Consider the following 25,056-nt stretch of genomic DNA (forward strand, 5'->3'; position numbering starts at 1 on the left):
ACTGGACTCTGTTGTTCTTTATTCCATCAAAGAGAAAGAATTCCACGTTTTAGCTCAGAAGCGTTTTGTTATACGTCACATGGACAACCAAGATACACTAACAGAGAATGTCATACAGAAAATAACAGCTGAATCCCTTATGAACGGTGATTCTGTACCGAAACAGGGGATCGTGAACATGTTTGTAAAGGGTCTACCCATGGCTCTCATTTACCAAAACAAGGACACATTCGGAGTGGTATTCGTGCTGACAAACTCTGACGATAGCAACAGAATCGCTGCCTCGTTAACTCTTGATGCTGTTACCTCTCACATGACATCCTTGATTAACAGTTCGTCTCTAGAACGAGTGATAGCGCAACCGGAGGGTTTCTACTCGACACTCCACATGTACATTCCAAATGGGCAGATAATAATCGCTAATAACCAAGTTTACAGGTCAACTTTCGGGTGAACTTCTTAGATATGTTTTTAAAATGTTTGGCGTTTTGTTTAGAATTTTAATAATATGTCCGCTCCAATAAGCTAATTTTTATTTGATTTATCGAAATTCCCATTTATTTTCGTACAGATTTTGCAGTCAGATTTTTATAATTTATTTTGTTTTCAATTATTGGTTTTTGATTTGAGTTGTCTTAAATTTACATGTTACTATTATATGATACATATCCATGTTGCATTATTATTATTCAGATACCTTAGGGCCAATAAATTTGGTTACCATAATTTTAGTCGCAAATTTCGCAAATTTTTAGTCTCCAACAATTTTAGTCACATTTTTCGAATTTTCGAGACAATTTTCCATTCCAGACGACGTAGTTTATGTCGATATGCATATGATCCTTTAGCTGTTTCAACAGAGCATGCATAATAGGATGGATCGATTAAAAATGTAATGTCCAAGAGGAGCTCTAACACTTTAAGTGCAATAGGACTTTGGTATGGTTTTGAGCAGTAGGAACCTGGAACGGTGATGTCATTATATTAATTATAAACAATGTAAGCTTAATAATATTAAATATTCATGTCATATATATGCTCTAGTGACTCTACTGAAATTTTGGTCTCCTTTAAAATTAGTCGCCGAAACATGTAGTCTCATGAAATTTGGTTTACAACAATTTTAGTCAAAAGTTTGACTTAATTTATGGTAGACTAAATTTGTCGTTCTTAAGGTAAGTCCATTTTATACAAGGTATGTATGTCTATTGTCTCCCCTTTTCAACTATTGTCAGCTGCCTAACTGATTAATTATAATTTCTTCCGAGGTAGAATAATAGAATATATCTTCGTAATATTCGAATCCACGGAAAATAATCCCATTTTTGTACGTGCGTTGTGTGGAATATAACGTGTTGCTATAGTAACGAGTACGTGCGTTGTGTGTAGCAAAGGTGCAAGCAAGCACTTAACAAATGGAATTTGAACTCTTTTCTAAGAATTAGTTAGGACATAAATGTTGGGTCAATTGAAAATTGCTCGTCTCAATAAAAGCTGATAAGATAAATCAATATTTCTTCGTCTATCAGTTACGTTAGATCTATTTTGATATTGTGTCACATATTACACGAGATTAGTTGAACATTTGTTGGTAATGTTAATGTTATACGTCGTTTCGTATCGTTACAAATCAGTTTTACTTTTAACTGGGTCCTTTCTATCACTGAACATCTTTAAATGTTATATCACCATGATTTTTCTGCATTTATAAAAATGATATAATAATAAAATCTTGATTTACTCTCTGCAGAATGTCTTCAAAATCAAAGCAGATGATTTTTGCATGGTGGTGCTCTGGTGAGGGGACGAGAGTTTTGCCTGCATTCCAAGAAGAAGCTCAGTTGAAAAGAGACGTTTTGGAAAAACTTATACGCAATATTTTATTCGAGAAGATTTACAAAAGATCTGTTAATTTGCACGGTCGTTTTGTACCAAGTCAGGATATCTTACAAATGACAGTGGACGGGAGAACCCTTGATATTGTCTACAAGAACTCGAACTGGTTCGGTGTGGTCTCTGTTTTATCGGAATTTGGTGGAACTGACACGTTATCTACTGAAACGGAAGCGGTGAATGAAGTTTACGACTCCATGTTAAATAATATTACATAATATTATGTGAACGACCCTTTTTATCAGCATGACTAATATCCGAATGAACGTCTTCTGCTGAATTAACTAACATTAGTTTTTCTTCATTCAATTCGACATCGTTTATTTTCCGATGTGTGGCTACCAGATAAGGTAAGTAGTTACCCAGGGTTACCTTAGTAACACCTTAGCGACACTTAGTAACACCTTAGTAACACCTAGTAACCAGATAAGGTAAGTAGTTACCCAGGGTTACCTTAGTAACACTTAGCGACACTTAGTAACACCTTAGTAACGCCTAGTAACACCTAGTAACCAGATAAGGTAAGTAGTTACCTAGGGTTACCTTAGTAACACTTAGCGACACTTAGTAACACCTTAGTAACACCTAGTAACCAGATAAGGTAAGTAGTTACCCAGGGTTACCTTAGTAACACTTAGCGACACTTAGTAACACCTTAGTAACACCTAGTAACCAGATAAGGTAAGTAGTTACCTAGGGTTACCTTAGTAACACTTAGCGACACTTAGTAACACCTTAGTAACACCTAGTAACCAGATAAGGTAAGTAGTTACCCAGGGTTACCCAGGGATCAGCCGGTAGGGGATCTTGACTTGGATTTTTGTATAAGATTTCAAAACATGAGCTATATTAGCCCTGATCGGCTGATCCATATACTACAGCAGTAGGATAGGTTCACATATCACGTCAACTGGCTAAGGAGGGAAAACGATTGGAAATGCTTATAAGGAAAGGGGTAAAACCTTTGCCGACATCAGCAATAATTTCATTTTGTCCAATTTTGTATGATTCCAGACTGGAAATAAAACGGTTAAAACTCGATCACCTGATTTATTCAATTTTGCATCATTTCGATTGTAAAAGTTCAAAATAGGAAGGAGTGCTCGAGCATGGCCCTGACGTAATATGTGAATCGAATGATCCCTATGAATTTTTAACTGCACAATTTTTAATCATCATTTCATTTTTATCATTTAATTGCGTAAATTATGTGATTATATTCTAAAATCTAACGATTTATTGCTATAAATCATTTGCTAAGATAAGTGGTTGATATTTTCAAACTCGTCGTATCAAAGATTATTGTTATCTAAGTTTAATATTAGTATTTCCATCTGAATTAGTTGGTTCAGCAAATGATTTATAGCATATATATATTAAATCTGCATTAGTATGAATCGAAATCCGTGACGTATTTAATATTTATACGCCTTTTTAACAGTTTGATAAATAATTCAGTTTAAATCATCTAATTTTAAAGATTTTTTATCAATGATTAGATAAAGCCATTTTACCGATAAACGTGCTTTTGTTTAAATTAAATTTCAATTTGTATTTTAGCAGTGTATACAGCTGCCCTTAGCAACGAAGTTTACCAGTTAATTTTGTGGTTTTATTTTATTTTGTTTGGTCTGCCTGCTCTAGCAGGTGGCTTCACACATTTGAATCTCGCGTGTCTTCTTGAAGGTAGGTTAAACTTTTTGATTTAAAGAAATTCGTTGTTTAATTCGAGTGCCTTATCTACAAATTTGTGCATCCCAAACTTTACAAATATTTCATTTTCACGAAAAGAGTTCAGAACATTTCACAGAAGGCAGCTAAACACACTCGTTACTATAGCAACACGTTAAATTCCACACCCGTTACTATAGCAACACGTTACATTCCACACTCGTTACTATAGCAACACGTTACATTCCACACTCGTTACTATAGCAACACGTTACATTCCACACTCGTTACTATAGCAACACATTACATCCACACTCGTTACTAACACGTTAATTCCACACTCGTTACTATAGCAACACGTTACATTCCACACTCGTTACTATAGCAACACGTTACATTCCACACTCGTTACTATAGAGCTATAGCAACACGTTCCTCACTACATTGTCTCACGACAGAATGGCGAAACAGTTCTTCAACTACCTTGTGATTGGGGCAGGTTCGGGCGGTATCGCCAGTGCTCGCCGCGCTGCACTCCTTAAACCCTCTCTCAAGATAGCTGTTATCGAGAAAGCGAGACCTGGAGGCACTTGTGTTAATGTGGGATGTGTTCCCAAAAAGGTTGGTTTATATCTAGCGGTATTTTAGATTATTAATAATAACAACAAATATTTCATCCGGATAAATTGTAAACTAAATTTATCATTTTTTCTATTTGTCTACCCTTTTAAACGATTTTATCTCTTTTGAGCTTCGTTAAATTTCAGGTTATGTTCAAATTTCAGGTTATGTTCATGACAGCAACAGTTAAATTTCAGGTTATGTTCATGACAGCAACAGTTAACGAAGCATTACACGATGCAAAGGACTACGGTTTTGACATCGTGAAGAAAAACAAGTTTGACTGGGCGATGTTGAAGGAGAAAAGAGATGCTTACGTCAAAAGACTGAACGGAATTTACACAAGTAACCTGGGCAAAGACAACATAACTTACATACAGGTTAACCATCTTCTATTATAACTTTTTAGTTTGAATTCATATTTCTCTGACCGTCCGAGATCCAGTATCCACGCCCGATCAAGTTCATACAAGTTCTTTGGTCAACAAATAGCGATGCTAGAGCTTGGTGTGAACAAATCTTGACCTACTTTCAAACCTTTGGGACGACTCTCGCAAATGCGAGAGTAATGACCCCGGGGAGGGCCCCATTGGTTTTAGAAGGTTGCATATTTATTTAAAAAATTTTAAAACATTTAAAAAAAATGATGTTAAAAAAATTAAAAAAAGTTCATACAAGTTCTCACAGCACATTATCTATCCCTCCTGTGTACGTACAGTGACAATAAATAATGACATGTTATTAACAAAACATGCATGCTGGTAATCACTATTAGAATCTGAATAATCAAAAGATTCATCGCTATCTAATATATTGGGATTAAAAAGTTAAGGCATGGAAATTATTGACATGAACATGTTATCTAAGTTATTCTAGGAGTCAATAACTACTACTATACACACCAGTTTCAGAAAAATAGCATTATTTCATGAAAGTCGTAGAATCCATAATGGGGACTTGGACCTATTTATATCACCTTATAAAATACACATACACCCTCAGTTATCCATTCTTTTTTAGAAAAGAAAATACTGTTATAAGTATTTAAAGGGAACTAAAATCATTTTCCCCAAACATTAAAACATTAATCCGTGCACACTGTTTTCCAGGGAGCAGCCACGTTTACAGGTTCACGTACCGTCTCAGTAGATAGTTACATTCCACACTCGTTACTATAGCAACACGTTACATTCCACACTCGTTACTATAGCAACACATTACATTACACTGTTTTTCAGGGAGCAGCAAAGTTTACAGGTCCACGTACCATCTCAGTAGAGGGGGTGGAGTACGAAGGGGAGCACGTGTTGATAGCAGTGGGGGGCCGCCCCACCATCCCCAACATTCCTGGAGCTGAACTATGCGATACCAGCGACGAGTTCTTCGAGTGGGACACTTTGCCGAACAAAGTTCTAGTTATAGGTGCCGGGTATATCGCTGTGGAGATAGCAGGTTACTATAGCAACACGTTACATTCCACACTCGTTACTATAGCAACACGTTACATTCCACACTCGTTACTGTAGCAACACGTTACATTCCACACTCGTTACTATAGCAACACGTTACATTCCACACTCGTTACTATAGCAACACGTTACATTCCACACTCGTTACTGTAGCAACACGTTACATTCCACACTCGTTACTGTAGCAACACGTCACATTCCACACTCGTTACTATAGCAACACGTTACATTCCACACTCGTTACTGTAGCAACACGTTACATTCCACACTCGTTACTATAGCAACACGTTACATTCCACACTCGTTACTGTAGCAACACGTTACATTCCACACTCGTTACTGTAGCAACACGTTACATTCCACACTCGTTACTATAGCAACACGTTACATTCCACACTCGTTACTGTAGCAATACGTTACATTCAACACTCGTTACTGTAGCAATACGTTACATTCCACACTCGTTACTGTAGCAATACGTTACATTCCACACTCGTTACTATAGCAACACGTTACATTCCACACTCGTTACTGTAGCAATACGTTACATTCCACACTCGTTACTGTAGCAATACATTACATTCCACACTCGTTACTATAGCAACACGTTACATTCCACACTCGTTACTGTAGCAATACGTTACATTCCACACTCGTTACTATAGCAATACGTTACATTCCACACTCGTTACTATAGCAACACATTACATTCCACACTCGTTACTATAGCAACACGTTAGATAGTAGGTTGGTGGAGAACTTGGTACATTATTGAATAATGATGGGCGGGGCTAGTTATTTTGTAACACACACTAAGTAAGGGTTTGACTTAACTACCATACTCAGGAATACTACACAATCTGGGTGTAGATACCACATTAGTAGCAAGAAGAGGTGCCATTCTGCGTTACTATAGCAACATTCCACAACACGTTACTATAGCAACACGTTACATTCCACATTCTCAGGAATACTACATAATCTGGGTGTAGATACCACATTAGTAGCAAGAAGAGGTGCCATTCTGCGTTACTATAGCAACATTCCACAACACGTTACTATAGCAACACGTTACATTCCACATTCTCAGGAATACTACATAATCTGGGTGTAGATACCACGTTAGTAGCAAGAAGAGGTGCTATTCTGCGTTACTATAGCAACATTCCACAACACGTTACTATAGCGACACGTTACATTCCACATTCTCAGGAATACTACATAATCTGGGTGTAGATACCACATTAGTAGCAAGAAGAGGTGCCATTCTGCGTTACTATAGCAACATTCCACAACACGTTACTAGAGCAACACGTTACATTCCACATTCTCAGGAATACTACACAATCTGGGTGTAGATACCACGTTAGTAGCAAGAAGAGGTGCTATTCTGCGTTACTATAGCAACATTCCACAACACGTTACTATAGCGACACGTTACATTCCACATTCTCAGGAATACTACATAATCTGGGTGTAGATACCACATTAGTAGCAAGAAGAGGTGCCATTCTGCGTTACTATAGCAACATTCCACAACACGTTACTAGAGCAACACGTTACATTCCACATTCTCAGGAATACTACACAATCTGGGTGTAGATACCACGTTAGTAGCAAGAAGAGGTGCTATTCTGCGTTCATTTGATCACGATATTGGAAAGAATCTTATGAGTGAAATGAGTGATGCAGGACAAAAGGTTTGTAGAACATCAGGACATGCCACCTAAAGTTAGAAATACTATGCTAGAAATGCTTTTATCTACCTTATCTTATCTAAATTTGATAACTGAATAAAATGTGCAATTTATAGAATAATAAAATGGCAGGCTAAAATAGAGAGGCAGATTATTTGCGACTTATTAAGTGTTATTACTGTGTTGTTGCAGGTCCAGTACCACACAAATCCTGATGCAATTGAAAAGGCTGAAGATGGTACGTTTACATTTAAAGGGACAGTGAGCGAGCCTGGACAGGAACCAAAACAGGTTATTTTATTACTGAGAATTCTTTACAACTGGATTAATCAAAGGTGACTTGTAGAGAGCAAGAATGAATTTTTAACCGGTCTAAGTTAGTGAATTTAAGCTTTTATCACGGTTGTTACTATAGGGCCCGAAAACGTACCATAAATTGGACAACAAATGATGCAACGTCACGATGATAAGAGATTGAACAATATTCTCTCAGATAGCTTTGGAGGGGTTCGAGAAGGTGATGTTTGCTATTGGAAGACACGCCAATACAGAAACTCTGGGACTGGACAAAACTGGCGTGAAGTTAGTTGGGACATTCTTCTTGTATTTTGTATTTTCGATCCATGCAGTGAGCTGAAGAAATGAAATCATACGTAACACACTTCAAAATACATCTTCTAAATGCTTTCCCAACAACCCTGATATTATGTAAGCACTGGTTTGGGTGAGTATTGTAGATTTAACATTTGTCGATTTCCAATAAAATGGGGGGGGGTCCAACTACAAAAAATACGAACGCACCCCTAAAATTTCAAATTCGTATTCGTATTTTTTCGTATTTTTTCGTATTTTTTACAAATCGTCATTTTGATAAATAGAAGATCACACATCTTCGTAATTAATCAGATCTAAGCTCAACTAAGCAGTGAAGAATCATTAAAATAATATGTAAACCATCATGTATCATACATAAAACCTGGGGGTGCAACAACAAAAACGATGAACCCACACAAAATTTTGAAATTCGCTTCCTTTTTATCGTTTTTTTATTAAAATTTGGAATATATTGTGATCCATTTTATGTTTATTTGGAAATTGGTCCATTTAACTGAATAATGTATAATCATTGAACAGCTATAAACTTGTTATAGATCTTTAATAAGAGGGTTGGAGTTGTCACGTACTCCTAGACCCGAGTGCTTTGGCCTCTTGTGAGATCGATTGTTTCTGCTCATTGATTTTATCCCTGCTACTTGTTATTATGTATTAGTACAACACTAGGTACCGGGTTATATTTTGTGGTCCGGTCTTTAAACATACCATAATATCACTAATACACTGCACCTTAAATGTATAGTCAAGTTCATTTGTATCGTGACACATGCTTGGCTGGGGGATCATGTTTTGTGTCCGTTTTTGTCCGTTCGGTACCCTATATTTTCAAAACGGACAAAAAGTAGGGCGGACAAAAACGGACAAAAACAGACAAAAAATATTATGGAAATAACATTTAGATGCTTCTCTCCTCCTCCTCCTCCTCCTCCTCCTCCTCAGTTCTCCTCCTCCTCCTCCTCCTCCTCCCCCAGTTCTCCTCCTCCTCCTCTTCCTCCTCCTCCTCCTCCTCCTTCTCCTCCTGAGTCCTCCTCATCCTCCTCCTCAGTCCTCCTCCTCCTCTTCCTGAGTCCTCCCCCAGTCCTCTTACTCCTCCTTCTCATCAGTCCTCCTCCTGAGTCCTCCTCCTGAGTCCTCCTCCTCCTCCTCCTCCTCCTCCTCCTCCTCCTCCTCCTCCTCCTCCTCCTCCTCCTCCTCCTCCTCCTCCTCAGTCCTTCTCCTCATCCTCCTCACCAGTCCTCCTCCTCCTTCTCCTCCTCAGTCCTCTTCATCCTCCTCCTCAGTCCTCCTCCTCCTCCTCAGTCCTCCTCCTCCTTCTCCTCCTTCTACTCAGTCCTCCTGAGTCCGAGGGGGGGGGGGGGGGGATTCAGGTACCAAGTGCCGGACTTCACGTTGGTGGGTGGGTCATTTTTTCTCCCAAAAACACAGTTAGTACATGGTACTAACTGGTGGGTCTACTGCCCATTTCCCAGAAAAACAGTTAGTACATGGTACTAAGGAGTTCATTTTTTGGGTGTTCAACCCCAAAAAACCCATTTTACCTCAAAATTCAATTTTGGGGGTGGTTTTTGAGGTTTTTTTGAGTTTTTTTTGAGGTTTTTTGTAATTGTTAAATTTTTTTTGTAACTTTTTATCTAATTCAGTAATTCGACTACATTGAAAACAAAACCCCTACTGAATAGTGGGTATAATTTGCCCATTTCCCATGTTTAATGAGCTGTTTAAAGCAATTTATGGGTGGGTATCTTATTTTATATACCCAGACTCAGTTAGTACCGTGATTTCTCAACAGTTATTACCGCAAAAGCCGGCAAAAGGGGGTGGGTGTCCTAAATATTATCCGGAAAAGCAGTTAGTACCGCAAAGGGGGTGGGTGTGTCTAGTGAAAAATATCCAAAACTACACTTGTCGACGTGATGTCCGACACTTGGTACCTGATCCCCCCCCCCCCCGCTGAGTCCTCCTCCTCCTCCTTCTCCTCCTCAGTCCTCTTAATCCTCCTCCTCAGTCCTCCCCCAGTCCTCCTCCTTCTCCTCCTCAGTCCTCGTCCTCATTGTCCTCCTCCTTCTCCTCTTCCTTCTCCTCCTCATCAGTCCTCCTCCTCCTCCTCAGTCCTCGTCCTCAGTCCTCCTTATAGTCCTCCTGAGTCCTTCTCCTCCTCCTTCTCCTCCTCAGTCCTCTTCATCCTCAGTCCTCCTCCTCCTCTTCAGTCCTCCCCAGTCCTCCTTCTTCTCCTCAGTCCTCGTCGGCCTCATTGTCCTCCTCCTTCTCCTCTTCCTTCTCCTCCTCATCAGTCATCCTCAATCCTCCTCATAGTTGTCCTCGTCCTCCTCGTCCTCGTCCTCTGTCCTCGTCCTCCTTGTCCTCCTCCTCAGTCCTCCTCTTCTGGAGTCCTCCTCCTCCTCAGTCCTCCTCCTACTCGTCAGTCCTCCTCCTCCTCCTACTCCTCAGTCATCCTCCTCAGTCTCCTCCTCCTCCTCCTCTTCGGTCCTCCTCCTCCTACTCCTCAGTCCTTCTCCTCCTCCTACTCCTAAGTCCTCCTCCTCCTCAGTCCTATTCCTCCTCCTCCTCCTCCTCAGTCCTCATCCTCCTTCTCCTTCTTATCAGTCCTCCTCCTCAGTCCTCCTCATAGTCGTCCTCCTCCTCCTCGTCGCTCTCGTCCTCCTCCTCAGTCCTCCTCAGTCCTTAGTCCTCCTTCTCGTCCTCAGTCCTCCTCAGTCGTCCTCATTCCTCCTCAGTCTTCCTCAGTCTTCTTCAGTCCCCCTCAGTCCTCATCCTCCTCCTCCTCTTCCTCCTCACCAGTCCTCCTCCTCCTCAGTCCTCCTCCTCCTTCTCCTCCTCGTCCTCAGTCCTCCTCCTCAGTCCTCCTCAGTCTTCCTCAGTCCTCCTCCTCCTCCTCCTCAGTCCTCCTCATCCTCCTCCTCCTCCTCACCAGTCCTCCTCCTCCTCAGTCCTCCTCAGTCCTCCTCAGCCGTCCTCCTCCTTCTCCTCCTCCTCCTCCTCCTCCTCCTCCTCCTCCTCCTCCTCCTCCTCCTCCTCCTCACCAGTCCTCCTCCTCTTCAGTCATCCTCCTCCTCAGTCCTCCTCTTCCTCATCCTCCTCCTCATCCTCCTCAGTCCTCATTGTCCTCCTCCTTCTCCTCCTCATCAGTCCTCCTCCTCCACAAAGGACGCCAGACGAACCTATCGAGTGCTTCGGTTGTGCACGGGGCAGCAAGGAAAAATCGGTGCCTTGAGCTTGATGCGAAAGGCAGCGCATGACGTTGCACACACTCGGGGGAAGACACTGATTCCCAATCCCAACCAAACACGGGTGTACAAGGGCAGAGCCACCAGCCTCAAGAAACTTAGGAAAGCACTCAGGGAAGGCATCGACATGGGGAAGGATATGATTCGTGCTCACACAAAGCTGTCCGGGTGCGAACTCGATATACCTACTGAACCTGACTGTTACACTCTAGTTTATGATGATGACAGGGAAGAGGCTGAGCTTGAGGCTCCCAATGATAATGATGATGAAATGGAGATTTATTACCAGTCAACTGGAGTTCTCACAACCGACGGCCGTTGGTACCATGTTGATACTGCTGCTGAGAAGTTCATGAACCACGGTCGGTCATCAATGGCAGGTCATACACGCCAAAGGAGAATCAAAGACTACAGTTTCGACAGGGTGTCATTTTCTCGGCCTTGTGAATCGCTTGGAAAAGACTGTAAACGTGTATTTGTTGGTGACAAGGGCTGGTTCGACAAGAAAAAATTCAAGCAAGCTGTCAAGTTCCGCGGGCAGGCTCTTTTCATGTCAACATCGCATATATTCAGCAAGGGTGACAGGTCGTCTGTCTGCCATGTACCCACTAACTCCTTTTGTTCTACCCATCAGAACTATTATATCATTTTTGGGTGAAGTCTGATGTAGATGGTAAGATTTACCTATCAAAAGAAGTTTTGAAGATCACTAAGAGAATTTGAAGTTTTTCTCTATTTTTAATCCTAAGGAATTTAAGCTGTTACTATAACCATGACTACTTTGTGTAATAAGTTTATCTAAAGAAAGATTTGATAGAATATTAATATGAATGTGCCATATATAGTCTATATACATATTATAATATATAATGGGTTCAGCCGAAGCTGATTAAATTTCGTTTTAAGAACCCAACTTACCAGACTTTAAAAGTATGCGTAACGCGTATTTGGCAATAATATTCTGTGATGTAGCATTCAAAGACCTTTATAAATGACAATTAATACATCGAATAATATCTGAATTATGATAATATCCCAGTGATTTTAACATTTACGCTTACGTGAGATTGACAAGCAGTTAAACTCCAATTATTAATTAGTAGGTAATCGTAGTATTGTATTTTCATTTGTTCACCAGTTTTGCTGCGTCTTATTTATTTTCTCTGATGTCATACAGTGTAATATACAAAGATACAACGGAGAATACCAATGGATTTATAGATCCATTAATCTGGGATATTTCGTTATTTCTAGAGTAAAAAAATGTTGGTAAAAAATACGAAAAAATACGAAAAAATACGAACGCACCCCTAAAATTTGAAATTCGTATTCGTATTTTTTGTAGTTGGACCCCCCCCTAAAATCTGTCATATAAGGTTACCAGGTTTGTAATTTTTGTAGGGGTTTCGATGTGTGGCCTGATAGAACTAAGGCCCTCTATCACACAGTCACACACGTTTTGTTGCACTGTCACACACTCATGAGGCCTGTATGTCATGGGAAAACTTTGTCCTTGGTAACTTTTTTATCTGGTCACAAATGTTTTATGTTGGGCATATCAAAGCGATTTCTTTTATTTTATTTTATGGGTGTTTAATGCTATGTATAACAATAGTGTTTCTCTAAACATTTTTGTGCTGGTTCAATATTGGTCACCTTGGACATCGTCACATCGTGACAGTGTGACTAGGATCACGGATCACGGATATTATGATTCCTCATATTTGGCCGCGCGCACTATTTTTATCATGATCAAAGTTGACCTGCGCGTGTCGACAGCACTATATACACATACCCACGCACAGCTAGGCCATGGCTATCATGCAGAAGGGTGATTGTCATCAGATATTAGATATTAGTTGTTACCCTCGGATTTATCCTTGCGCGACCGATACAGCTCGGATTTTAAAAGCCGTAAACGGTGACCGGACTCCGCTAGGATACCACCGAGGACACAGGGACACTGTCTGCCTCCTCGTGCTGTACAACATTTCATGTTCCGCTCGGAGCTTGAAGCTTGTCAGCAGTCACACAAGCTATCAAGAGTGAACAAGTCGCACTTAAATGTTCCTCCCAGTTCTACATACACATTTGCTGTTTTCGGGTACTTTTAAGTTTTATACATTTTAAAATTTCGTTTTTCCCCAGCACGGACAGCAGAGGACAGATACTAGTGGACGAGTTTCAACAGACGAGTGCTGAAGGTGTATACGCGGTAGGGGATGTCTGCGGTAAAGCACTCTTAACACCGGTTGCTATAGCAGCTGGACGCCATCTCTCTCACCGGATATTCAACAGTGAACCTGACCGGAAACTCAGCTACGAGAATATTCCCACGGTTGTTTTCTCTCACCCTCCTATAGGCACTGTCGGTAGGTTTTTGTTGCCACTTTACACCTTTGTTGGAATGAGTCAGTGTCGAATCTGCTTATCTGTGACTTTTCTAAAAGAACAATGGTAGCATATGGAATATATTTTTGGAAATGTTTTCCAAACGGCATTTTACTAGTCAGACGCTGCCCAACAGTGGAGTAGTAGGGTGCTGCTGTACATGCTGTTCACATGAACCACCACACTTGTTTAACGTCATAACGACATGTTCAGGTTTGACACAGGCAGAGGCTGAGGAGAAATACGGAGCTGCAAATATAAAGATACACCAGAGCACGTTCACTAACATGTACTTTGCCATGACAACACGAAAACCGAAAACTTACATGAAACTGGTGAGCTATCAATAAACTGTTCCTACTTTGCCATGACAACACGTAAACCTAAAACTTACATGAAACTGGTGAGCTATCAATAAACTGTTCCTACTTTGCCATGACAACACGTAAACCTAAAACTTACATGAAACTGGTGAGCTATCAATAAACTGTTCCTGGTCCAGCTATGGCCTTTTTTATCGCCGAACACTTGGAGTAATTACTGTAATTACTGTAATTACTGTAATTACTGTAATTACTGTAATTACAAGTACTCTGAAAACTAACGGACCATTACAAAACTTGATTTCAAGCTTCCGAATACAAATTGAGCCCTACCTTACAATCAGCCATAGTTACTGACTATTTTCCGTCACCATTAAAACCCTTTTCGCAGATCTGCGAAGGAACAGAGGAGAAGATAGTGGGACTACATGTAATGGGATTAGGAGCGGACGAGATGATGCAGGGTTTCTCCATAGCAGTAGTTGCCGGAGCAACCAAAAAACAGTTTGACAGTACCGTCGCTATTCATCCTACTTCAGCTGAAGAATTTGTCACTATGAACTGGGGACTGTCAACTAAATCTTAATCTTGTAACCATTAGTAACCACTAGTAACCACTAGTAACCACTAGTTACTCTCCACTCTTTTCTATATGATCTGGGGACTATCAACTAAATCTTTATCTTGATCTTGGTTTATTAGTTAGTTAGTTACTGATCATATGCATATGAATATTTAAGTGATTTGTTAAGTAATTGAATCTGGAAATTAGGATGAATAGTTTGCCCTTATAATCACTCCGGCAATTTTTACAATTAATTCCTTCAAACTGAAATGTTTTTATTGGCGTCTTTTAGTAACTGTTTTTCATAATGTTTTTCATAATTTGTCCCCCTCATTAATCAAGGTTAACTAACATGTTCACTGAACCATTTATACTGTTTATTTTGTCTGTGCATACCCCATGATATTGTGGCCAATCACAGTCGATTAATTAGAGTTCATTGCATTCATTCATTTTGTGCAACATTCCTTTCTCTTTCATGGTGTTTTTGTTCAGCCGACTATAATGGATATTGTAGTGCTAGAGGTCTATGATAATATTATGCGGCATGATTTCATGACGGAAAGTAGGGAACCATTTTCAGCACAGTTATTTTAAGTTTTAGCTTAATTCAATGACTTATTAAATTATCAAGATTATCTTGAATTGTGAAGAAAATTAACTGTAAACAAAATGTAAGCATTTTGATGTGTTCTCAATACTAAACATTCTTTGTCGCACTGTGAACCTTGTAGGTATTTTTATTCGCTATATAAGCTAACATAATTAATATCATCATGATTATACCTTGATTTAGACTTAGTTTGTTTAATTTTTAAGATTCTGAGATTACTTAGCTTCGTTTCGGAGCGTTATTTTTTTGCTTTAAGTTTAGTTGACTTATAATTTATATGTATTGGTGAATTATTATTGTAGATATCACAATTGATGTTATTCTAGTAGAACAAACACGGCGTTTACTTGTAATGACATTGCTACAGTGCTACCCAAACAATGAAATATTCCGCTCATCTAAAGAAAATGCTTGCCAATTGCATAGATGTTAACTGGCGACGTTGATATTTTACAACAGTTAATATAAAGTCCATTGGCAATCTCAAATGATGTCCTGGTAGACGTAAACATATCGGTTAATGGTACATTTATCATTAACCGATGTTTTATTTATCATCAATTTCAGGAATAACGAAAGGCCTAAGCATGTGCAGACTATAGTAGGGGCTATCTACTTAGGGAGGTCCGTGCTATGCATTATCCAACTGTGAGGTATTAAAGCAGTATGTGCACTGTGCAGACTATAGTAACTGTGAGGTATTAAAGCTTCCATTAACAGTTCACCGGAACACCCTGCATCCCACCACTTACCAACTAAACTTAGCAAAGAGGTAAGTTTTGACAATAGTTTGCCTGCGTCACTGTTACTATGGTAACTAGTAGTGTTACTATGGTAACGCGTCACTGTCCAGAACTGAGATGCTCTGACCGGAGTGGTCGACTGTCACTGACTATTGTAATCCTTACTATTGTGAAGTATAAGGGCTGATCGTGGGAGCAGTTGTTCGTGATCCCTGCTGCGTGATGTGTAACCGAGCCATTGTACTATAACAATGATGATATGCATTACATAAAACCGTTCCTAACTTATTGATCTCCCATTGTTTAGGGGGGGGGGCCAAGTGGATATTTGTAGATATTTGTAGAATGTCATCCACTTTTTTCGTGAATTATCCATTGACAATAATCTACAAATATCTACATTTATCTACAAAAAATGTATAGAAATTTGTGTGATTTCTTATCCATTACATGTTTTATCTATTGGATTCCAGAAAGCTTCTAGTAATTATACATGTCATTAAATACCTGAATTAGGTTCCATATTTGATGTAACCACTCATCTATAATTTCATCAAGGACAACCCCTATATGCTTGCCTATACTTCTCTCAGTGCTTTGAATCTGACTGACCGTCAAGATCCTTCACTTGTTCTGGATCTGTCCTGCTTATACTAGTATTTTTTGAGAGAAGGATATTCAGCCACAGGACTTTTTCTGAAGAGTATCCATTTTCTAGCTGAGGCTTTCTTACTGCAAGTCTTTTTTTGTTCTCTGGAAATCTAATATAACTGATAGTTGTCAGTTTATAACTTGGCAGACGTTTAAAGATCTGAAATGTACTTGCGATGGACTCATTCTCTATCTCCTTTTTCTGCAAAAGTAACAACATACCTACTAGGATCTGATGCTAATGAACAACTCTTTGCTTGGATTCGAACTGGTATCTTTGCTGGTCGCCGCACAAATCTCGATGCCATAACTTTAGCATACGGCTGCGAGAAAATAAATCTTCGCTCAGAGCTCGCTCTTGCAGATGACATGACAGCCTATGCCCATTCCCGTGGACGCAGTATTTTCAGGGAAGAAGTTCCACTACCACACGAGACATGGAAGAATGATACGAAGGAGGTCCACGATTTGAGTTCAAGTGACATCAAAATAGATAGCTTGAAGAAAGCCATGGAACGAGGTACCAAGGCTGTCGTGGACGATGGTAAGAAGTTCAAGTTACCTTTCCTGCAAATATTTGAAGATGAAAACATCATCCGATTGAATGAGAGGAGGATATAAATGACCCTGCAGAGTTGACTGAGTGTGAGAATGATGAAGTGGACTGTCCCACTTGCACTGATGATACTTATAATATGTTAGAATCGGAGGAAGCAGATTCGGAGGCAGCAACTGAGGTCAGCACAACCCTCTTCGGAACGATCGACATAAGATCGGCAGAAACTCTGTTGCTGAACGGGGGAAAAACTAATTTTGGGGATTTTAGCATCAGCATTCGATCAAGAAAGCGGAGCTGAGAGAGTTCAAATGTTCATGATTTGTTCGGAGCGAACAAAAACTGTTACAGAAATAACATTTAGATGGTTCATCCTCCTTCTCATCCTTCTCAGTGTTCCTACTCATCCTCTTCCTCATCCTGACATCCTCCTCCTTATCATCCTCCTCAGACCTCCTCTTCTTCAGGAGGGGGGGGGGGGGGATTTTAGCATCAGCTTTCGATCAAGAAAGCGAAGCTGAGGGAGTTCAAATGTCATGATTTCCAAGGGTCGGGTTAAGTTTGTTTCGCAAAACTATACTCCAGCAAAGTTTGCATGTCCTGCAGGACGGCTCAAGATAAATTCATACTAATTTCACAAAGCAATGATCTCTTGCCCATGAGGTGATTACGAAATAGTCAACCACACTGCTCCTTCTCCTCCTTGGTCCTCTTCCTCCTCCCAAGTCTACCACCTCCTTATCCTCCTCCTCCTCCTCCTCCTCCTCCTCCTCCTCCTCCTCCTCCTCCTCCTCCTCCTCCTCCTCCTCAGTCCTCCTACACCTCCTCCTCCTCCTCAGTCCTTCTCCTCCTCAGTCCTTCTCCTTCTCAGTCCTCCTCAACCTCCTCCTCCTCCTCTTCAATCATCCTCCTCCGCAGTCCGGAGTGAACAAAAACTGTTACGGAAATGACATTTAGATGGTTCATCCTCCTTCTCATCCTTCTCAGTGTTCCTACTCATCCTCTTCCTCATCCTGATATCCTCCTCCTTATCATCCTCCTCAGATCTCCTCTTCCTCAGTCCTCCTCTTCCTCCGTCCTCCTCACCCTCTTCCACCTTATCCTCAGTCCTCCTCTTCCTCAGTCCTCTTCCTCAGTCATCCTTCCCTCCTCAGTCCTCCTCAGTCATCGCATGTACATTGTACAGTTCCTTCTCAGTCCTCCGTCTCCCCATCTGCATCCTCCTCCTCAGAAAGCGGACATTTTTACAGGCCTCCTCCTCCTAAGTCTTCCTCCTCAGTCCCCCTCCTCCTAACTCTTCCTCCTCAGTCTCCCTCCTCCTAACTCTTCCTCCTCGGTCCCCCTCCTCCTAACTCTTCATCCTCATTCCCCCTCCTCCTAACTCTTCCTCCTCAGTCCTCCTTCTAACTCTTCCTCCTCAGTCCTTCTCTTCACAGTCCTCCTCAACCTCCTTCCCTCCTCCTCAGTCCTCCTCAAACTCCTCCTCCTCAGTCATCGCATGTACAGTTCCTTCTCAGTCCTCCGTCTCCCCATCCGCATCCTCTTCCTCAGAAAGCGGACAAAAACGGACATAAACGGATACAAACGGACAAAAACTCTCACGGAAATAACATTTAGATGCTTCCTCCTCCTCCTTCTCCACTCCTCCTCCTTCCCCCATCATCCTCCGCAGTCCTCCACCTCCTCCTAAGTCCTCCTCCTCAGTCCCCTCCTCAGTCCTCCTTCTTCCCAGTCATTATCCTTCTACTCAGTCCTCCTCCTCCTCAGTCCTCTCCTTCTCAGTCCTACTGTTCCTCCTGAGTATTTTTCCTCCTCCTCTTCCTCAGTCCTCCTCAACCTCCTCCCCCTCCACCTCACCTTCAGTCCTCTTCTTCCTCAGTCCTCCTCCTCAGTTATCCTTTTCCTCCTCAGTTCTCCTCAGTCCTCGCTTGTACAGTTTCTTCTCAGTCCTCCGTCTCCCCATCCGCAAGCGGACAAAAATGGACAAAAACGGACAAAAACTGTTACGGAAATAAAATTTAGATGCTTCCTTCTCCCCTACTCTTCCTTCTCCTCCTCAGTCCTTCTCCTTCTCAGTCCTCCTCAACCTCCTCCTCCTCCTTCCCCTCATCCTCCTCCTCAGTCCTCCTTCTCCTTAGTCCTTCTCCTCAGTCCCCCTCCTGATCCTCCTAACTCTTCCTCCTCAGTCCTCCTCTTCCTAACTTCCTCCTCAGTCCACCTCCTCCTTAATCTTCCTCCTCAGTCCCCCTCCTCCTAACACTTCCTCCTCAGTCCCCCTCCTTCTGATTCTTCCTCCTCAGTCCCCCTCCTAACTCTTCCTCCCCAGTCATTCTCCTCCTCTTTTCCTCCTCAGTCCTCTCCTTTTCAGTCCTACTGATCCTCTTGAGTGTTTTTCCTCCTCAGTCCTCTTCCGTCCTCCTCTTCCTCAGTCCTCCTCAACCTCCTCCACCTCTTTCTCAGTCCTCTTTTTCCTCAGTCCTCCTCCTCCTCAGTCATCCTCTTCCTCCTCAGTCCTTATATGTACGACACATTCTCATTTCTCATTTCTGAAAACAGTATTCCTATTTTTTTTCCTAATTACATGATGGCGTTTATTCAAAGGGCATATACTAGGATAGACCTCTGCCTCGGTCAAAAAAGCACCCCACGGCTTCCCTCGGCCTCGGTCTTAACTAAGATGGCACTCCTCGGCCTCGGCTATTAAGATAAAAAAGTACCCCTCGGCCTCGCCCTAAGCCGATCAGTGATCCTCATCCTCCTCAATATTCCTCCTTAGTCCTCCTCCCCAGTCCTCATCCTCCTCCTCTTCCTTCTCAGTCCTCATCCTCTTCCTCCTTCTCCTCAGTCCTCCTCCTCAGTTCTCCTCTTCCTTCTCCTCAGTCCCCTCCTTCTCCACAGTCCTCCTAGCCTCCTCTTCCACCTCCTCCTCCTCATTCCACCTTGTGACAATTTTATTTTGCCATATTTAACAGTACCTCTTTTATCTCTCCCTAGTCAGGCGGATGGCATGGTTGGAAGTTCAGACTGACAGCACCGGTACTAGAGATCAGAACTTTAGCCCCCCCCCCCCCCGCGCCGCCCCCCCATAATATGCAACATTAAATTAGATAGTTCCACCCTTTTAGATCATTGCTTTTCTCTATTGTATGATAGTGTTTATGGACCATAATCTCCATGTAAATACACTCAAATAAACATAGAAGAACTGTGCAAGTAGTCAGATAATATCATTAAAGCACTTACCATATATAAAACGTGATGAAATTGAAGTTAATGCCCAGAAATTCTACTGAATTTTTGGAGATAAATGTAGATATTTGTAGAATGTCATCCACTTTTTTCGTGGATTATCCATTCTACATTAATCTACAAATATCTACAAATATCCACTTGGCCCCCCCCCCCCCCTGTTTAGCTATAATACTAGCTACACTAGCTATATAGCACTAGCTATACTGCACTAGCAAGGTATAACCTGGCTGTCAGCCATGCGATCATTTACTGACCGTATCCTCCAGTTTGGTATTTGGAAAATAAAGTATGATAATGTACGTAGCATAGGTGATTTAATTTTGTTAGATCATCTCTGGCCGTGAGTCACGTATCACATGTCCAACTGCCAAGCTGAGAAGATCAAGGAAACTTATATCATATGTTTTGTGCAGGATAATGAACAACCGCCCAATGTATTTAATTCTCACGTAATAAATCCTAATGTCTAAAAGTATCCAACTTTCTCAGGAATGCCATTCTTCTAAAAGCTGCCTGTGTTATCAGTTGGTTTTGTTGTGCCTCAGGTATGTTCTGACTTTCTAGAAACAACTATTGCACAATGCTCAACAATGATTTATGCTTTATTTATTTTATCCGCCTAGACGGAATGCAGTCTCCCTAAGACTATGGTAGTCCGGTACAATCCTACCAGCACTTGGACGTCTGGCTTTATCTTTTGTGTGGCTCATCTAGCATTTGGTTTTACATTTTTGTGGTTCAGTCTGGCACTTGGGTTATCAGTTTTTGTTTTATTATCAGCTCGTGTATATTGACTGAAATGAAGTGAACAACTTTACTTGGTTGGTGTCGAGTTCGAGATATTGACTGAAATGAAGTGAACAACTTTACTTGGTTGGTGTCGAGTTCGAGATATTGACTGAAATGAAGTGAAAAACTTTACTTGGTGTTGATATTTCTGGTCTTGACTGAAATGAAGTGAAAGACCACCTGATTACAATGAGAGGCAGAGCCGTATCCTGTTCCTAGACCCCCCTCTCATCTTGTTAAACCCCCTCAACATCGCACTTGTAAAACTCTTCCATGTGGCACTGCTAATTCAGCCACTTTCTCACTCGATTGACCCACGTTCGATTTAATTACATCGCTGCTTTTGATCGGATTTTGGAGAGTTACAGGCGAAGATCCGTGATCGTGGGTGGATGGTAGTTATAGCTAGTAGCTACACAGCTAGTAGCTAAAATATATGCTAAGCTACATAATATGTCATGTTCTGTGCTAAATTTGAAGCAGCCCAGTCAGACCTTAGCACTCTAAGTTAAGTTACGTTATTTTACGATACTTTTTAGCGCACGCTGTTTTACGAACTGTTAACGTTCATTTGATTCAAAATTTCTTCTTTTCTTCAGAAATTTCCTCGGAACTGCAGAATACATCCGACTATTTGCTGCTTTATGCACTATCTATACCAAATATAAATATTGCCAACTTCTGTTTCTCAAAATTCAAGCATACTCAAAAAAAGTTTCCAAATCATATCCTCCTGTGAGACACCCCATCTTAAAAATAAAAACGTTCCTCCAATATTCTGAGAGCAAGTCGAATGTAAAAGTAAAACGTGACTATCTACTAGCACTTTGTTTGCCTTTTGTTCGTGCAGGATCCAGAGCTTTCTTAAGTATTCTACTCTAATTTATATCATCTATTTACTCTTCTCGTTAATATATAAAAAGCTTAAAATTCCAATACTTGCGTGCTTAGAGCGGTGTTTTTGAGTCATTATCCAAAGATCCATCTTGTAGTTTTAATCTCAAATAGATCTATCTTTCATGAATGTATGGATGTGTATTTTATTAATTAAACAATAGTAATACTAATAAATGTTTTTACTTCATGCATTCATGTACTAAATACTTAAAGTGGGGCTTATTCTTTTTGCCAATAAACGTTACTATAGTAACACTACTAGTTACCATAGTAACACTACTAGTTACCATAGTTCCCACGAATAGAAATGTTTCATTGTCTATATTTAAATTATAACTTAAACCTTGACTGGACGGTTCTTAAGACTGCCATTATCTTGCCACGGCACCACAACAACATTACAATTTACAACACGGTGCTGACTATAATTGGCGGATAAGGCTACTGCAGATTCAAGGAAAATACCCAATAATGATTGGTTCACACATTAGTCACATTTAAACTTAAAACCATGGATATTGGATATTAATCCGTGCATTATATCGCTACCATTGTCTGACCCATGTGGACTAAAAAAACGCATGTTTTATTTATTGCTTTAAGCTGCAAGCTGCTGGTGATCTTTTGAATGTTCCGACAGGAATTACATATCATTATCTCTTCTTTGCCCTTGCGAATTGGTGACATTACATATCATTATCTCTTCTTTGCCCTTGCGAATTGGTGACATTACATATCATTATTTCTTCTTTGCCCTTAGATATTGCGACTTTGTGACATCTGGCGCCAAAAAGTTCCGTCGACGTTATTTTATTTCACCAATAACTTTCGCATTTTTGTAGGTTTACAACCTACCAGGACGCGCGCCGAGTTGGACTCGTCGACGGAGTTGGACTTGTCGACGGTTCCAATATATGGAACAGATATTTTACGAGTTTCACCCGTTAATCGCATTTCTGTTCTTGTGAATGGCCGGGATCACTATTTGAAGACAGTTTTTGTTTAGTTAAGAAAATGTTCAATTGTCTCAATGCGCTATTGATAAGTGTTATACATATAAAATGTTTACTTTATACTGACTTGTAAGTTATAAAACTTACTTATTTGTGGATCACAGCTGCTCCTGTGGTTACTACTAGTTACCATAGCAACACGAGCTGCTCCAATAATTAATTAATGGTGAAAAAACTCCGCTGATCCAACGTTTGACAAGTTTAATAATCGGACCTGATTTTATCACTCCAAGAACTCCACAAACCTGCGAGCTCTTTACCGCGAGCTCTTTACCGCGAGCTCTTTACCGCGAGCTCTTTACTGCGAGCTCTTTACTGCGAGCTCTTTACTGCGAGCTCTTTACTGCGAGCTCTTTACTGCGAGCTCTTTACTGCGAGCTCTTTACTGCGAGCTCTTTACTGCGAGCTCTTTACTGCGAGCTCTTTGCTGCGAGCTCTTTTCTGCGAGCTCTTTGCTGCGAGCTCTTTGCTGCGAGCTCTTTACTGCGAGCTCTTTACTGCGAGCTCTTTACTGCGAGCTCTTTACTGCGAGCTCTTTACTGCGAGCTCTTTACTGCGAGCTCTTTACTGCGAGCTCTTTTCTGCGAGCTCTTTGCTGCGAGCTCTTTGCTGCGAGCTCTTTACTGCCAGCTCTTTACTGCGAGCTCTTTACTGCGAGCTCTTTACTGCCAGCTCTTTACTGCCAGCTCTTTACTGCCAGCTCTTTGCTGCGAGCTCTTTACTGCGAGCTCTTTACTGCGAGCTCTTTACTGCGAGCTCTTTACTGCGAGCTCTTTACTGCGAGCTTTTTACTGCGAGCTCTTTACTGCGAGCTCTTTACTGCGAGCTCTTTACTGCGAGCTCTTTACTGCGAGCTCTTTACTGCGAGCTCTTTTCTGCGAGCTCTTTGCTGCGAGCTCTTTGCTGCGAGCTCTTTGCTGCGAGCTCGTTACTGCCAGCTCTTTACTGCGAGCTCTTTACTGCGAGCTCTTTACCGCGAGCTCTTTACCGCGAGCTCTTTACTGCGAGCTCTTTACTGCGAGCTCTTTACCGCGAGCTCTTTACTGCGAGCTCTTTACTGCGAGCTCTTTACTGCGAGCTCTTTACTGCGAGCTCTTTTCTGCGAGCTCTTTGCTGCGAGCTCTTTGCTGCGAGCTCTTTGCTGCCAGCTCTTTACTGCGAGCTCTTTACTGCCAGCTCTTTACTGCCAGCTCTTTACTGCCAGCTCTTTACTGCCAGCTCTTTACTGCGAGCTTTTTACTGCGAGCTCTTTACTGCGAGCTCTTTACTGCGAGCTCTTTACTGCGAGCTCTTTACTGCGAGCTCTTTACTGCGAGCTCTTTGCTGCGAGCTCTTTACTGCGAGCTCTTTGCTGCGAGCTCTTTGCTGCCAGCTCTTTACTGCCAGCTCTTTACTGCGAGCTCTTTACTGCCAGCTCTTTACTGCCAGCTCTTTACTGCCAGCTCTTTACTGCGAGCTTTTTACTGCGAGCTCTTTACTGCGAGCTCTTTACTGCGAGCTCTTTACTGCCAGCTCTTTACTGCCAGCTCTTTTCTGCGAGCTCTTTACTGCGAGCTCTTTACCGCGAGCTCTTTACCGCGAGCTCTTTACCGCGAGCTCTTTACTGCGAGCTCTTTACTGCGAGCTCTTTACTGCGAGCTCCTTACTGCGAGCTCTTTCCTGCGAGCTCTTTGCTGCGAGCTCTTTACTGCGAGCTCTTTTTTGCAAGCTCTTTACTGCGAGCTCTTTACTGCGAGCTCTTTACTGCGAGCTCTTTACTGCGAGCTCTTTGCTGCCAGCTCTTTGCTGCCAGCTCTTTGCTGCCAGCTCTTTACTGCCAGCTCTTTACTGCGAGCTCTTTACTGCGAGCTCTTTACTGCCAGCTCTTTACTGCGAGCTCTTTACTGCGAGCTCTTTACTGCGAGCTCTTTACTGTGAGCTCTTTACTGCGAGCTCTTTACCGCGAGCTCTTTACTGCCAGCTCTTTACTGCCAGCTCTTTACTGCCAGCTCTTTACTGCCAGCTCTTTACAGCGAGCTCTTTACTGCCAGCTTTTTACTGCGAGCTCTTTAC

At 41.5% G+C, this 25,056-nt stretch overlaps 1 protein-coding gene across 2 annotated transcripts; it reads left to right on the forward strand.

Moving 5' to 3' along the window:
* Window positions 1-2,967: 2,967 nt before the first annotated feature.
* LOC134811702 (glutathione reductase, mitochondrial-like) lies at window positions 2,968-15,451 on the forward strand. 2 transcript variants are annotated; one of them, XM_063818729.1, is made up of 10 exons: window positions 2,968-3,579; window positions 4,023-4,185; window positions 4,383-4,565; window positions 5,424-5,637; window positions 7,233-7,354; window positions 7,544-7,642; window positions 7,845-7,933; window positions 13,360-13,583; window positions 13,816-13,937; window positions 14,317-15,451. In XM_063818729.1, exons 2-10 carry the CDS (start codon window positions 4,024-4,026, stop codon window positions 14,509-14,511), a joined length of 1,410 nt encoding a protein of 469 aa, XP_063674799.1. In that variant the 5' UTR covers window positions 2,968-3,579; window position 4,023; the 3' UTR covers window positions 14,512-15,451. The 2 variants fall into 2 exon arrangements, with proteins under 2 accessions (XP_063674799.1, XP_063674800.1); XM_063818730.1 differs by having other exon boundaries at window positions 4,064-4,185.
* Window positions 15,452-25,056: the final 9,605 nt, after the last annotated feature.

This window comes from Bolinopsis microptera, chromosome 2 (genome assembly GCF_026151205.1).
Source record: "Bolinopsis microptera isolate Bmic1 chromosome 2, MBARI_Bmic_1.0, whole genome shotgun sequence".
Lineage (NCBI taxonomy): Eukaryota > Metazoa > Ctenophora > Tentaculata > Lobata > Bolinopsidae > Bolinopsis > Bolinopsis microptera.